Source organism: Protobothrops mucrosquamatus, unplaced genomic scaffold, assembly GCF_001527695.2.
Source record: "Protobothrops mucrosquamatus isolate PMUCROS unplaced genomic scaffold, P.Mucros_1.0 scaffold2458, whole genome shotgun sequence".
Classification (NCBI taxonomy): Eukaryota; Metazoa; Chordata; class Lepidosauria; order Squamata; family Viperidae; genus Protobothrops; species Protobothrops mucrosquamatus.
The window spans coordinates 109887-124430 of NW_015388530.1; the positions used below are offsets into that span (position 1 = coordinate 109887).

The window sequence follows — 14544 nt, forward strand, 5'->3', positions numbered from 1 at the left end:
GGTTTCCACACTTTTGGCCACTACTGTAGTTTTTAATATACGTACTAAATGGAAGTTAGAGCCTTCTGAATTCAAAGATTCTAGATTTTTTATTTTATTTACATTATTACCCCACCAATGACATATAGTATCTTCTTGAATTGTCAATCTTTACTGTTGAAAATTACAATGGGAAGAAATATCAGGTTCTTAGCTACCCACCTTTGCTGAAAGCAAGATTCTTCCCCAGTTTAACAAGAATGTCTGAAGACAGAAATAGCCTCAACTAAGTTGTCTTTTTAAAATCCTTAAGAGTCCAATTCAACTCCCAGGTTCTTAAAATGGAGTCTTTCTCAGATTTTTACTCACGGTCCCTGTGGGAAGCGATGATAAGGCTGTCTTCTTAACTAATACAAGTGGAATGTCCAGAGGTCAGGATGTGAATTTCTCTCATAGCATTACACTAGGTTTCATATCACACTAATGACAGGCTGAGTTGTGGTATGAAGATGCTGCAGGTATTTAATGAGGAGAGGGCCTTGGTTATACACAGCTGTACAGGAACTGTGGTGGCTGCTATTATTTGTAGGTCTTGGAGAGACTTCACAAAGCCCTCAAGAAATCTAATACTTCAGATATCTACTTCTGGAAAATCATGTTACGTAAGAATATTAATAAATCACATTGAATGCAATGAGGCTTTCTTTTGAATACATTTCCCCTTTTAAAATAAATATGAATTCATAAATCATTTCAGTAAAAGCTACTGCAGCAGATGGCATTGGACATCCCAATAGTGACATGTGCAGCATATATGGTTTAAAAAAGGGGCTTTAGGTTACCAAATGAAAAGGAAGGAAAACATATATTATTTCATTGACTAACTGACTGATGGTCATACTAGCATAGAAGTTAGTTTAACACTAAAACAGCACTCTCTGGGCAGTTTACCATGTCAGCGTATTGCCCCCAACAGTCTGGGTCCTCATTTTATTGACCTCAGAGGGATGGAAAGCTGAGTCAACCTTGAACTGGTCAGAATCGAATTCAAATGCACGTGTGGAGATATAACTACCTATTTTGGGTTCTGTTCCTTGGAGGAAGGTCAGAATTAAAATGCAGTGAATCTGGAAATAGAAGTGTGGCTACAATACAATACAGAACAGAAAGTCTGCAGCTTTAGAATAGACTTCTCTGAATTCTGTTTCCAACAGTGGATTTACTGACAGCATTGGATATGCACCGTCATTCATTGTTGCAGTTACATCATTTAAGGTTGAGTTCCCATTTGACACTTGTCATAAGTATCTTTAACAAAGTGATTTTCCATCATCATTATCACCATTGCTGTTGTTGATTTTTTAAATTCCAAATCAATCCATTGACGTATGAAGGCCTCTTCCTTGGTTATGGTTATGGTTCCTAATCTAGCAAGTTGGTCCAGTGTGGACTGATAAATAATCAGCTGGCTTCTGTGTAACATTGTTGTTATCCTGAATCAATAAACTGCAGGATGAAGGTCTCATTATTAAAAACTATGGGCTATAATCTACCATGCTGGTATAGTGTGAGCTGGTATAATGGATAGAATATGAACATGTATGTGTTTGCATATACACATGTATGCATTTCTCTCCAAATTTCTTCCAGCTGAATTCTCTTCCAGCGCAAGAAATGATATGGCAGATGTAGTATTCAGTCATTTTAATGGGGGCATGCTAGCAAATAATATGTTCACAATTCTTCTTTTTAGCATTATGCTCAAAAGCTCTTCTTATAACATATAGTCTACTCTGCTCTATGCTAAAATAGATTTGATTAAGTAATTGATCGATACACTTATAATCCCCACCATTGAATTAGAAAATCTCATGATTCAATATTACTGTGTTAGTAATAAAGCCAATGCAGTCCTAGGTTGCATGAACAGAGCGATAGTATCAAGATCACACTAAGTGATAGTACTGCTTTATACAGCACTAGTAAGACCACACTTGCATCCAGTTCTGGTCACAAACAGATGCTGATGTCTTAGAAAGAGCGCAGAGAAGAACAACAAAGATGATAAGGGGTCTGGAGGCTAAAGTATAGTATGCATAGTTGCAGGAACTAGCTATGTCTACTCTGTCGAAGAGAAGGAGTAGGGAGTGACATGATAGCAGTCTTCTAGTACTTGAGGGGCTGTCACAGAGAAGAGGGGGTCAACCTATTCTCCAAAACACCTGAGGGTAAGACAAGAAGTAACTGATGTAAGATTGTTAAAGAGAGATTCAACCTAGAATTAGGGAGAAATGTCCTTCCAGTGAGAACAATTAATCAGTGGAACAGCTTGCCTCCAGAAGTTGTGGGTCCATCACTGGAGGCTTTCAATAAGAGACTGGACTACTATTTGTCTGGGATTGTTATAGGGGTTGCTGCTACAGCAGGGAGCTGGACTAGAAGACCTTCATGGTCTCTTCCAATTCTGTTATTCTATGATTCTTGAGGATGCTTTAAAATACTAAACTTATAGTAATTTATGGATAGGGTTTCCTGTCCTGACAATTATTGGTGTCTACTCAAGCACAATACATTTCTTCAAACTTGGATAACAACTAGAGATGTATATTGATTAATGACAAACTTTCTATGTTTTCTTGTACTGCCATCTTACTTCAACAACTTTTCCCCACCTTTCATATCTCTAGTGCAGTTCAGCTCCAAACAAACTGTGGCTGACAATATAAAAACTGGACTACGCTTTGGGAGGTGTATGATTATTTATTGCCTGCCATTTTCCTGGACATGATTTGTTCACGACTCCCACAAGCTGTTGAACTTCATTAGCCAAGGAAAAGACTGTGATTCAGCAAAAGTTGTGTCTGGCTGTGTGCATAGGGGGCAATATATAAGGGGCACATAAGGGGAAAAAACAAACAATGAGACAAGGGAGCAACAAGGTTAGTTTAACAAGAATGGGATAGACCAGGGGTAGGCAACCTTGGCTCTTTTATGACTCGGGGACTTCAACTCCCAGAATTCCTGAGCCGGCCATGCTGAGGGGAAAGGGAGAGGTTTCCAAGCTGAGCCATGCTGGCTCAGGAATTCTGGGAGTTGAAGTCCACGAGTCATAAAAGAGCCAAGGTTGCCTACCCCTGGGATAGAATATATGAGGTTTTCCTTGTCTCACAAGCCGGTCCTTTCCTGATTTCCACAGCATGTACGCGCCGGCCCACTGCTCGCGTAGCCCAGTTCCCCTCTCCCCCCCCAAGAGCCGGGCCGCTAAGCCGCAAAGGTTGGGGAACGCTGCTCTGGAGACTAGGCAGCCCCTTAGATATTGAAACACTGCTATCCTGTTGTCCCTAGTTCTTCTTTTCATTAAACTAGACATCCCCAATTTCTGCTACCGATAACATCAGACACTGTATTAATGCTCTTTCTAGGTGCAGAGGAAGTGAATGTCTGAATAAAAGAGGGACAAAACACAGAAACCACAACCTGCCACAAGACGCATCTTCTGTGAGAAGAACGTTTCTCTCCCACATGCAATAACCGGAATGATGGAAATTAGGTTGATACTGCCGTCCATCTACTATTAATACTTTTACTGTAGGCCAATAATTTTGCACTTCTTTTATGAGGCTGCATTGAAGAATAGTCTGCAGACTATAATCATTGCCTTGTGACATGCAATGAAACAAGAAAATATATTATGGCCTAGGCTGGGCACAGCCCATCCTTACTTTTAAATTCATTGAAGAAAAATAATAATATTTAGAAGCAGCAGCTTTGGGTGTGGGTACGTGTTCTTAAAATGAAATCCAGATTGATGAGAAGGATCTCTGTAGCATATTTTTCCCCTCTCCGTCCTGTCTCGTGAATGCCATAGAGTGGATTCTCATTATTTGGACTCAAAAAAAGTACAGTCTGGATCTGGCCCCAGGAGAAACCTTGACTATAGTTGTAATGAAAAACAGCTGGATATTATTACATGATCTTGAAACAGAGAGAGAGAGAGACCAATTTACAAATGGTAGATTTGCTCCATTTCTCATTTTTTCCAGCCTTAAATTAATTTTGCTTAAATGGCTCTTGGCATTAGTTTTCTGAAGTAATAAGAAGACAGGATATTGATCTTACAAAAAAAAACCCCTATTGAAGTAAATACATAATAAATTGAGTACACAAAATAATATAATGAGATTTTCTGCCTGCTTCCTGCTAACATATGCATTTTTTGCAGGCTACTTTATTTTTATTGGGGTGCAGGACTGGAAAATTTAGGAATCAGGAATAGGGTGTAACTGCAGGTCAGCGGACAAAACGGAAATTTGTTAAGTTGAATTTTTTTCTCACATTCCATACCTGGGATAGATTTCTTAGGAGCCAAATCTACCACCCTCTTTCATGAACTTCCACTGGGAGTGTACCACTATCCATACTTTGGTCAAAGAATTTAGAAAAAAGGCTTCTCTAAAGGTGTGTGTGTGGTCCATAATGGTGCTGAGGGGAATTCCAACTCAAGATGGTGGTCGCGGCCATCTGACGGAAGCTCTACCATTTTGAAATGTACCATGTAATAAGGCTGGGCCTTCAATGGCAGACACAGCTGTTGTCTTGACTTTTTGGACACTTCCCCCACCCCCATCCCATGGCTCTCTTAATCCATCTCTGTTCTTCATGAAAAGGTTATTTTTTGGGTGTGTGTGTGTGAGAGAAACAGATTTCCTTAAGTCTGTTTTTGACTCTGGTGACTGCCTGGACAAATCCCTGCAGTTTTGTTGGCCAGTTTTTTCAGAAGTGGTTGTCCATTTGCCTCTTTCCTAGTGCTAAATGAGACTGAGTGGCCCAAGGTGACTCAGCTGGGTTCGTGCTTAAAGTTGGACTAGAACTCACGGCTTCCTATTTTCTAGCCTGATGCCTTAACCATTAGACCCAACTGACTTTCTCTTCATGAAAGTAGCCCAGTTTTTTTCAAGCTTCTGATCAAGATCACGTGAAGTATTAATATCACTTTACAATGCCTTGGTAAGGCCACACTTGGAATACTGCATCCAGTTTTGGTCACCGCAGTGTAAAAAAGATGCTGAGACTCTAGAAAGAGTACAGAGAAGAGCAACAAAGATGATTAGGGGACTGGAGGCTAAAACATATAAGGAACGGCTGCTGGAATTGGGTAGGTCTAGTTTAATGAAGAGAAGGGCGAGGGGGGACATGATAGCAGTCTGCCAGGGGCTGCCCCAAAGAAGAGGAAGTCAAGCTATTCTCCAAAGCACCTGAAGGCGGGACAAGAAGCAACAGATAGAAACTCATCAAGGAGAGAAGCAACCTAGAACTAAGCAGAAACTTCCTGACAGTTAGAATAATTAACCAGTGGAACAACCTGCCTCCAGAAGCGGTGAATGCTCCAACACTGGAAGTTTTTAAGAAGAGATTGGTCAGCCATTTGTTCGAAATGGTATAGGGTTTCCTGCCTGAGCAGGGGGTTGGACTTGATGACCTCCAAGGTCTCTTCCAACTTTATTACTGCTGCTGCTGCTGCTGCTGCTGCTGCTGCTGCTGCTGCTATTATTATTATTATTATTATTATTATTATTATTATTATTATTATGCCTCAAAACAGATGGGATTGCTTTAAGGAATCAATTTGTTAAACTGAACGTGATTCTTAAAACAGCCGTAGCACTTTTTGTTTCTGGTTCTGCAGAAGCATCAAGGAAACAGCTACTCTAACAATCAGCGGAGACCTAATGCTGTGCTCGGAAGCACTTTTGAATAATTTTCAAAGGGTACATAAACCTAGAGGAGAGCAAAAGACAAGGATCTTGAACGCAACCAGTGTAGACCCAAGATGAACTAATGTAGGCAGAAGAAAAAATAAGTGATTCACACTTGGCTAGAACAGTGTTTTCATTTTGAATTTGGAAATGTCTACTTTCTAGTTGATTTGTTTTTCTCTGCTCGGGAAAGCTATTTTGAGAAGTCTTTTGAACGAAGTCATTACTGCTTACAATTCATTGTAAAATTCATTACCCTCGATGCCTGCCCTTAAAAGCTTAAATCTTTTTCATACATTGTGAGCATTGCTTAAAATAGTCACTGCTTACAAATATACTGCAGTTTCTTTCACTCCAGCAGGTCACACAAAGTGCCCCGTGGTGCCAGGGATATTTTCGGTGACATTGATAAAAATGCATGGGTACCAACCATGGTTCTTTTGAGAGAGGGGAGGCAGAGGAGAAGGAAGAAGGTAGAAGGAAGGAGAATCTTTCAACACTGTGCTTCTTCATCTCCCACCCTGTCAGATTTGGAAAAAGAACAAGGAATTCTTTTCACGTTTTGACAGCCCAGTGCAACTTTTCACATCCATATCCAACCTGAATGGTGGCAAACGTAACAACGGAAAAACTATACATTTATATCTGGGGAATATATGTGGAGGTCAGTGTTGTTGTTGTTGTTAGTTGCGAAGTCGTGTCTGACTCATTGCAACCCCATGGACAACGTTCCTCCAGGCCTTCCTGTCCTCTATCATCTTCTGGAGTCCATTTAAGCTCACGCCTACTGCTTCAGTGACTCCATCCAGCCACCTCATTCTCTGTCGTCCCCTTCTTCTCTTGCCCTCCATCTTTCCCAGCATTAGGCCCTTCTCCAGTGAGTCCTTCCTTCTCATTTGGTGGCCAAAGTACTTGAGTTTCAACTTCAGGATCTGGCCTTCTAAAGAGCAGTCGGGGTTGATCTCCTCTAGGACTGACCGGTTGGATTGCCTTGCAGTCCAGGGGACTCGCAGGAGTCTTCTCCAGCACCAGAGTTCAAAGGCCTCCATTCTTTGGCGCTCAGCCTTTCTTATGGTCCAACTTTCACAGCCATACATTGCAACTGGGAAAACCATGGCCTTGACTATAGCAAATGCAATAACAAACACTTTTTTTTCTAGTGCAAAAGGCTCAGAAATTCATGGTACCATATTCACTAACGAGGGTGAAGGTCCCTTCTCCGAGCTTGTGGGTTGGTTTCCGAACAGTTCATTACCAGGCTAGGTAACATCTTCAGCGGGGTTTAGGGGGTGTCAGTGTGGCTTCAGGTGTGGGTGTGTCAAGTGAGAGTCTTGTGATGGGTATTGTGATGGGTGAGATGTGAGTCATCAATGAGAGGCGTGTGATGGGTCTTGTGATGGGGAGGTTACATCAGGCCAGGGTCCTTGGGAAGTGAACTGCTAGTGGGGGGGAGGGGGCCTTACGTGGGTTGGTTGAGGGTCGGTGCGGTCTCTGGTTGGCTGTGCAGCTGCTTTGGATTCTGAGGGGTTCATGGGCTGGTTGTAGGTTGGTGTGTCTGTTGCTTGTGGAGTGCCAGGCTTTGATGAACTCACGAGCGTGGCGGGTGGTAGCGTGGCCAATGATTTTGGTGTTGCTCCAATCGAACTGGTGCTGTTTGGTGTTGCTGTGTGTAGAGATTCATGATTTGGGATCGTGGCGATTGACTGCCAGCTGGTGTCCGTGGATCCTGGTTTTTAATTGACGTGAAGTTTGTCCCACAGAGAACTGGTTCCAGTGGTTACAGCTGACTTTGTAGATTACATGGTTCCTTTCATCCTTCTGTGTCTTGTCTTTGGTTCTGGATGATTCCTAGTGGAGAGTGGCTGCGGGTTTCTGGGCTATTGCTATTTCTAGGGGTCCATTAATATTCACTAATCTTTTGATTAAAAAAAAAAACTTAGATCACAAACCACGGAGACGTACTTGGGTGTGTGTGTTTTTAAAATATATTCTTGTCTTTCAGTTCATAGAAAGAAATAATACTTGGAAAATGAATGCTTTCTCTCATTTAATGACAAAGAGAAAACCACTTACTGCCACCTGTAAACTGCAGGAAGCAGTTTAAGTGACACAGCGGATGGAATCTGATGAGCTCTTAAGAGGCTNCCAAGATCACCACAGATGGGGACTGCAGCCAAGAAATTAAAAGACGCTTGCTCCTGGGGAGGAAAGCTATGGCAAATCTAGACAGCATACTAAAAAGCAGAGACATCACCCTGCCAACAAAAGTACGTATAGTCAAGGCCATGGTTTTCCCAGTTGCAATGTATGGCTGTGAAAGTTGGACCATAAGAAAGGCTGAGCGACAAAGAATTGAGGCCTTTGAACTATGGTGCTGGAGAAGACTCCTGCGAGTCCCCTGGACCACAAGGCGATCAAACCGGTCAGTCCTACAGGAAATCAACCCTGACTGCTCTTTAGAAGGCCAGATCCTGAAGTTGAAACTCAAATACTTTGACCACCTAATGAGAAGGAAGGACCCACTGGAGAAGAGCCTAATGCTGGGAAAGATTGAGGGCAATAGAAGAAGGGGACAACAGAGAAGGAGGTGGCTGGATGGAGTCACTGAAGCAGTAGGCGTCAGCTTAAATGAACTCCAGAAGATGGTAGAGGACAGGAAGGCCTGGAGGAATGTTGTCCATGGGGTCGCGATGGGTCAGACATGACTTTGCAACTAACAACAACATCCATCATACACTCAGGTTTTAACAAATATAAATGACAGGTTTCAGATTTTGCAATAGCATGCAGTAAGAAGCAACTGCTTCAGGATAAGCCACTTGGAAGTGGTCTAGAACAGGGGTGTCAAACTGCCGGCCCACGGGCTGGTTGCATCATACAGAGGCCACGCCCACCCCAGCTCTGGCAATGTGAAAAAAAATCACGATACATCGCGACACGTAACGTGACGCAGCGAGTTTGACACCCGTGGACTAGGACAACTCGCCATGGCCAACTCACCGCAGGACAAGAGTTACAGTAATATTGGAGAAATAGTGGACTAGAATCATTAAAGAAAAGAAGGACAAAATGAAATGAGATGAGTTAGAACAGCGTTTCTCAACCTTGTCAACTTTAAGATATGTGGACTTCAACTCCCAGAATCCCCCAGCCAGCATGATAGCTGAGGAATTCTGGGAGTTGAAGTCCACACGTCTTAAAGTTGACAAGGTTGAGAAACACTGAGTTAGAATAATTAACCAGTGGAACAACCTGCCTCCAGAAGCTGTGAATGCTCCAACACTGGAAGTTTTTAAGAAGAGACTGGACAGCCATTTGTCTGAAAGGGTACAGGGTTTCCTGCCTGAGCAAGGGCTTGGACTAGATGACCTCCAAGGTCCCTTCCAATGTTGTTGTTGTTGTTGTTGTTATTATTGCCATTTATGTGAGACAAAGGCTGAGGAGATCTGGCCTTTTGACCAGTTTGTTGACTTCCCACCTATGCAATTCCTCCACCAAGCATAAGGGATTCCATGCATTAATGTTAAAGGAATAACGGATGGGAACTGATCAAGGAGAGATTCAAACCTGGAAATAAGGAGAAATTTCCTGACAGTGAGAACAATCAACTAATGGAACAGACTGCCTTCAGATGTTGTTGGTGCTTCATCACTGGAGGCTTTCAAGAAGAGACTGGACTGCCATCTATCAGAAATGGTGTAGGGTCTCCTGCTTGGGCAGGGGGTTGGACTAGATGACCTACAAGGTCTATTCTATTCTATTCTATTCTACTCTACTCTATTCTACTCTATTCTCAAATGGATTTTCCTCTTAATGAGAACAGAATAGTAATCTTGATCCCATCCTGATAATTCTAAACAAATAATTCAGATGGTTGTTAGGTAAACAATTTCACTGATATTACAAACTACTCTTCTTTTGTGATATTCTTCAATTGCACTGCATTAATCATTACTGTAGCTGGATGGTTTGAATTCCCTGAAAAACACTGTAGAAGACTCCATATTTGAATAGCACTCTCCTCATGATTAAAATAAATTAAAATATATACGTATCGTGATATAAATGTACACATTATTAGAATGACGTAGGATTAAACTGCAACATAATTTTAAAAGCTTTTAGTTAGTGAAAAAAACTACTGTACTCAGTTGTATGGATGTATGCAATTACTATATTGTAAATCTAAAATATTGAACAATGAATAGCAACAATTTAAGGAGGAAGCTTATAATTTATAAAAATTAGTGGCAGGCAATATTTCTTACTTTTGCTATTCCAGGAAAGCCCTTTTCTAGTTTTCTTAGAAAACCCATGCTGAATCAAGCTGTGGAAATTATAAACAGAAATGCCACTTACCTTAGGGGTGGAAAAAATGAAAAACAAATGANAAACCACGGAGACGTACTTGGGTGTGTGTGTTTTTAAAATATATTCTTGTCTTTCAGTTCATAGAAAGAAATAATACTTGGAAAATGAATGCTTTCTCTCATTTAATGACAAAGAGAAAACCACTTACTGCCACCTGTAAACTGCAGGAAGCAGTTTAAGTGACACAGCGGATGGAATCTGATGAGCTCTTAAGAGGCTGGATATTTATGATGTGGGGAAATGGCACATTTATTTTTTAACCCAGAAAAAAGTTACTTAGTTTTATAAAAGTGGAATTATGTTAATTAAAATATGGAGTTGTGAACGTGTAAGGTCATTATTATTTTATTACTTACGTTTTTTTTGTGTTAGATTTGTGCCTTCTCTTTCTTCCAGGAAGAAAACAGGGCATAATGGAGTGGACATTTAATTCCCATAATGGGTTTTTTATATTCCTCAACGTACTTAACAGACCATTCTAATTCTATCAGTTAACGGGACAGATAAACAACTGCCCCAAAACAGATGTTGGGCCAACAATGAATCCCTGTCACTGATCATCATCTGATAATGTTATTACCCAGGTCGTTATAACACAAAAGACTAACGGTCACACAGCCAGCACCTCAACTACTCAGGATGTTACAAAACAGCCAAACATTCCACAAACAATGGCTCCCACACAGCCAACCAATCTACCTACACTACAGCAACTAAGCCAGCACTCCACCCACCCCCACCAGTATTTATAGAGAGATGGCAGCTCCGATCACACTTTCCTCGCACAGAAGCTGAAGACTCCAGCCTGAAGCCAAAGACTCCAGCCTGAAGATGACGAGTGGGACCTCGTCGAAACGTCGCCAAGATACTCTCAATCTTACATGGGAAAAGACCCGAATACGCCAAGACCTGCATACCTGTACCCGTGAAAATCTACGAAAACATATATATATGTTCTACCACTGATCTTCTTGCAACGTCCCCCCAAAAGTACAAATTTCAGATAGGAAATAAATGGGGGGGGGAAGAGAAAATAAATGGAGTTGTCTGCTTCTTAATAAAATGCTGCCCATTTTAATCAGAGGTCATTGTGATCCTACATTATGACTGCTTTACCTTCATAAACATGCTGAATCCCGTTTTCAGAAGATCTGTAAGCCCAGAAGACATGTGTTCAATATCAACAGGGTCAGGTCGATCAGGATTGTAAATTTCTTCCAGCACTTGCTTCATCAATGGTTTATAAGATGCCTAAAAAAAAAAAAACCAATCCTAGTTGTTAAAATTAAATACATTACATTTTCAAAGTGAACATGATAACTAATAAACATATGTACAAACAGGAAGTTGTTTTCCCCTAGGACAGGGGTAGGCAATCTTGGCTCTTTTATGACTCGTGGACTTCAACTCCCAGAATTCCTGAGCCAGCCATGCTGAGGGGAAAGGGAGAGGTTTCCAAGCTGAGACATGTTGGCTCAGGGATTCTGGGAGTTGAAGTCCACGAGTCATAAAAGAGCCAAGGTTGCCTACCCCTGCCCTAGAAAATTGAAGGATAGTGCCTTGTTGGTATTTTTAATAAAAAGAGAGGTTATGCTCTCAATAGATGTTTAAACTGTGCTTCCAATTTGAGGTGAACTAATTCATATTTGTTCTCTTACTTGTATTGGGAAAAAATAATCTCTAAGGGATAGAGATTTAAAAGGTGTCTCTGGGTATTAGTCTAAATGTTCACTTCTACCTGGGTGATTCTGTAAAAAAATACAACTACTCAACTTCATTGAAAATAAAGTCAACCCCTTCAACTTTAAATGAAACTTGAAGTGGGAAGAACTGCACAGAAAGAATATAGTCTGAAATAGCTGCCTTTGCTCAAAAGATCAGTCTGAAATAGCATTCGTTCATTCATTCATTCATTCATTCGTTCGTTCATTTGTTCATTCCATTCAGCCTTCTGCAAGACTGGCGTTAAGCTTGCCTCTTATTGTCCAGGATGGGAATACATTACATGAGCTAATGTGTTTCTGCAGTATCAGGAGAGTGAATACCATCCATCCATAATCAATTTTTTACTCAGATCCATCCATCATAAGAAAACCAAGATCATGGCATCCGGCCCTCTCAATTCCTGGCAAATAGATGGGGAAGAAATGGAGGTAGTGACAGATTTTATCTTCCTGGGCTCCAAGATCACCACAGATGGGGACTGCAGCCAAGAAATTAAAAGGCGCTTGCTCCTGGGGAGGAAAGCTATGGCAAATCTAGACAACATACTAAAAAGCAGAGACATCACCCTGCCAACAAAAGTGCGTATAGTCAAGGCCATGGTTTTCCCAGTTGCAATGTATGGCTGTGAAAGTTGGACCATAAGAAAGGCTGAGCGACAAAGAATTGAGGCCTTTGAACTCTGGTGCTGGAGAAGACTCCTGCGAGTCCCCTGGACCGCAAGGCGATCAAACCGGTGAGTCCTACAGGAGATCAACCCTGACTGCTCTTTAGAAGGCCAGATCCTGAAGTTGAAACTCAAATACTTTGACCACCTAATGAGAAGGAAGGACTCACTGGAGAAGAGCCTGATGCTGGGAAAGATGGAGGGCAAGAGAAGAAGGGGACGACAGAGAATGAGGTGGCTGGAGGGAGTCACTGAAGCAGTAGGTCTGAGCTTAAATGGACTCCAGAAGATGGTAGAGGACAGGAAGGCCTAGAGGAACATTGTCTATGGGGTCGCAATGGGTCGGACACGACTTCGCAACTAACAACAACATCCATCATACACTCAGATTTTAACAAATATAAATGACAGGTTTCAGATTTTGCAATAGCATGAAACTGCTTCAGGATAAGCCACTTGGAAGTGGTCTAGAACAGGGGTGTCAAACTGCCGGCCCACGAGCTGATTGCATTATACACCCCAGCTCCAGCAATGTGGAAAAAAAATCACGATACGTCGTGACACGTAACGTGACGCAGCGAGTTTGACACCCGTGGACAAGGACAACTCGCCATGGCCAACTCACCGCAGGACAAGAGTTACAGTAATATTGGAGAAATAGTGGACTAGAATCATTAATGAAAAGAAGGACAAAATGAAATGAGATGAGTTAGAACAGCGTTTCTCAACCTTGTCAACTTTAAGATATGTGGACTTCAACTCCCAGAATCCCCCAGCCAGCATGATAGCTGAGGAATTCTGGGAGTTGAAGTCCACACGTCTTAAAGTTGACAAGGTTGAGAAACACTGAGTTAGAATAATTAATCAGTGGAACAACCTGCCTCCAGAAGCGGTGAATGCTCCAACACTGGAAGTTTTTAAGAAGAGACTGGACAGCCATTTGTCTGAAAGGGTACAGGGTTTCCTGCCTGAGCAAGGGCTTGGACTAGATGACCTCCAAGGTCCCTTCCAATGTTGTTGTTGTTGTTGTTGTTATTATTGCCATTTATGTGAGACAAAGGCTGAGGAGATCTGGCCTTTTGACCAGTTTGTTGACTTCCCACCTATGCAATTCCTCCACCAAGCATAAGGGATTCCATGCATTAATGTTAAAAGAATAACGGATGGGAACTGATCAAGGAGAGATTCAAACCTGGAAATAAGGAGAAATTTCCTGACAGTGAGAACAATCAACTAATGGAACAGACTGCCTTCAGATGTTGTTGGTGCTTCATCACTGGAGGCTTTCAAGAAGAGACTGGACTGCCATCTATCAGAAATGGTGTAGGGTCTCCTGCTTGGGCAGGGGGTTGGACTAGATGACCTACAAGGTCTATTCTATTCTATTCTATTCTATTCTATTCTATTCTATTCTATTCTATTCTATTCTACTCTACTCTACTCTACTCTATTCTCAAATGGATTTTCCTCTTAATGAGAACAGAATAGTAATCTTGATCCCATCCTGATAATTCTAAACAAATAATACAGATGGTTGTTAGGTAAACAATTTCACTGATATTACAAACTACTCTTCTTTTGTGATATTCTTCAATTGCATTGCATTAATCATTACTGTAGCTGGATGGTTTGAATTCCCTGAAAATCACTGTAGAAGACTCCATATTTGAATAGCACTCTCCTCATGATTAAAATAAATTAAAATATATACGTATCGTGATATAAATGTACACATTATTAGAATGACGTAGGATTAAACTGCAACATAATTTTAAAAGCTTTTAGTTAGTGGAAAAACTACTGTACTCGGTTGTATGGATGTATGCAATTACTATATTGTAAATCTAAAGTATTGAACAATGAATAGCAACAATTTAAGGAGGAAGCTTATAATTTATAAAAATTAGTGGCAGGCAATATTTCTTACTTTTGCTATTCCAGGAAAGCCCTTTTCTAGTTTTCTTAGAAAACCCATGCTGAATCAAGCTGTGGAAATTATAAACAGAAATGCCACTTACCTTAGGGGTGGAAAAAATGAAAAACAAATGA

The 14544-nt window shown here is 41.2% G+C and overlaps 1 protein-coding gene across 1 annotated transcript in view; it reads right to left on the bottom strand.

Moving 5' to 3' along the window:
* The window catches only part of SCFD2 (sec1 family domain containing 2), a 178496-nt gene that overhangs the window by 16240 nt on the left and 147712 nt on the right, over positions 1–14544 (bottom strand). The window contains exon 7 of the mRNA XM_015825043.1: positions 11223–11357. Coding sequence (XP_015680529.1) covers positions 11223–11357 — 135 coding nt within the window. The remainder of the gene's footprint in view (positions 1–11222; positions 11358–14544) is intronic.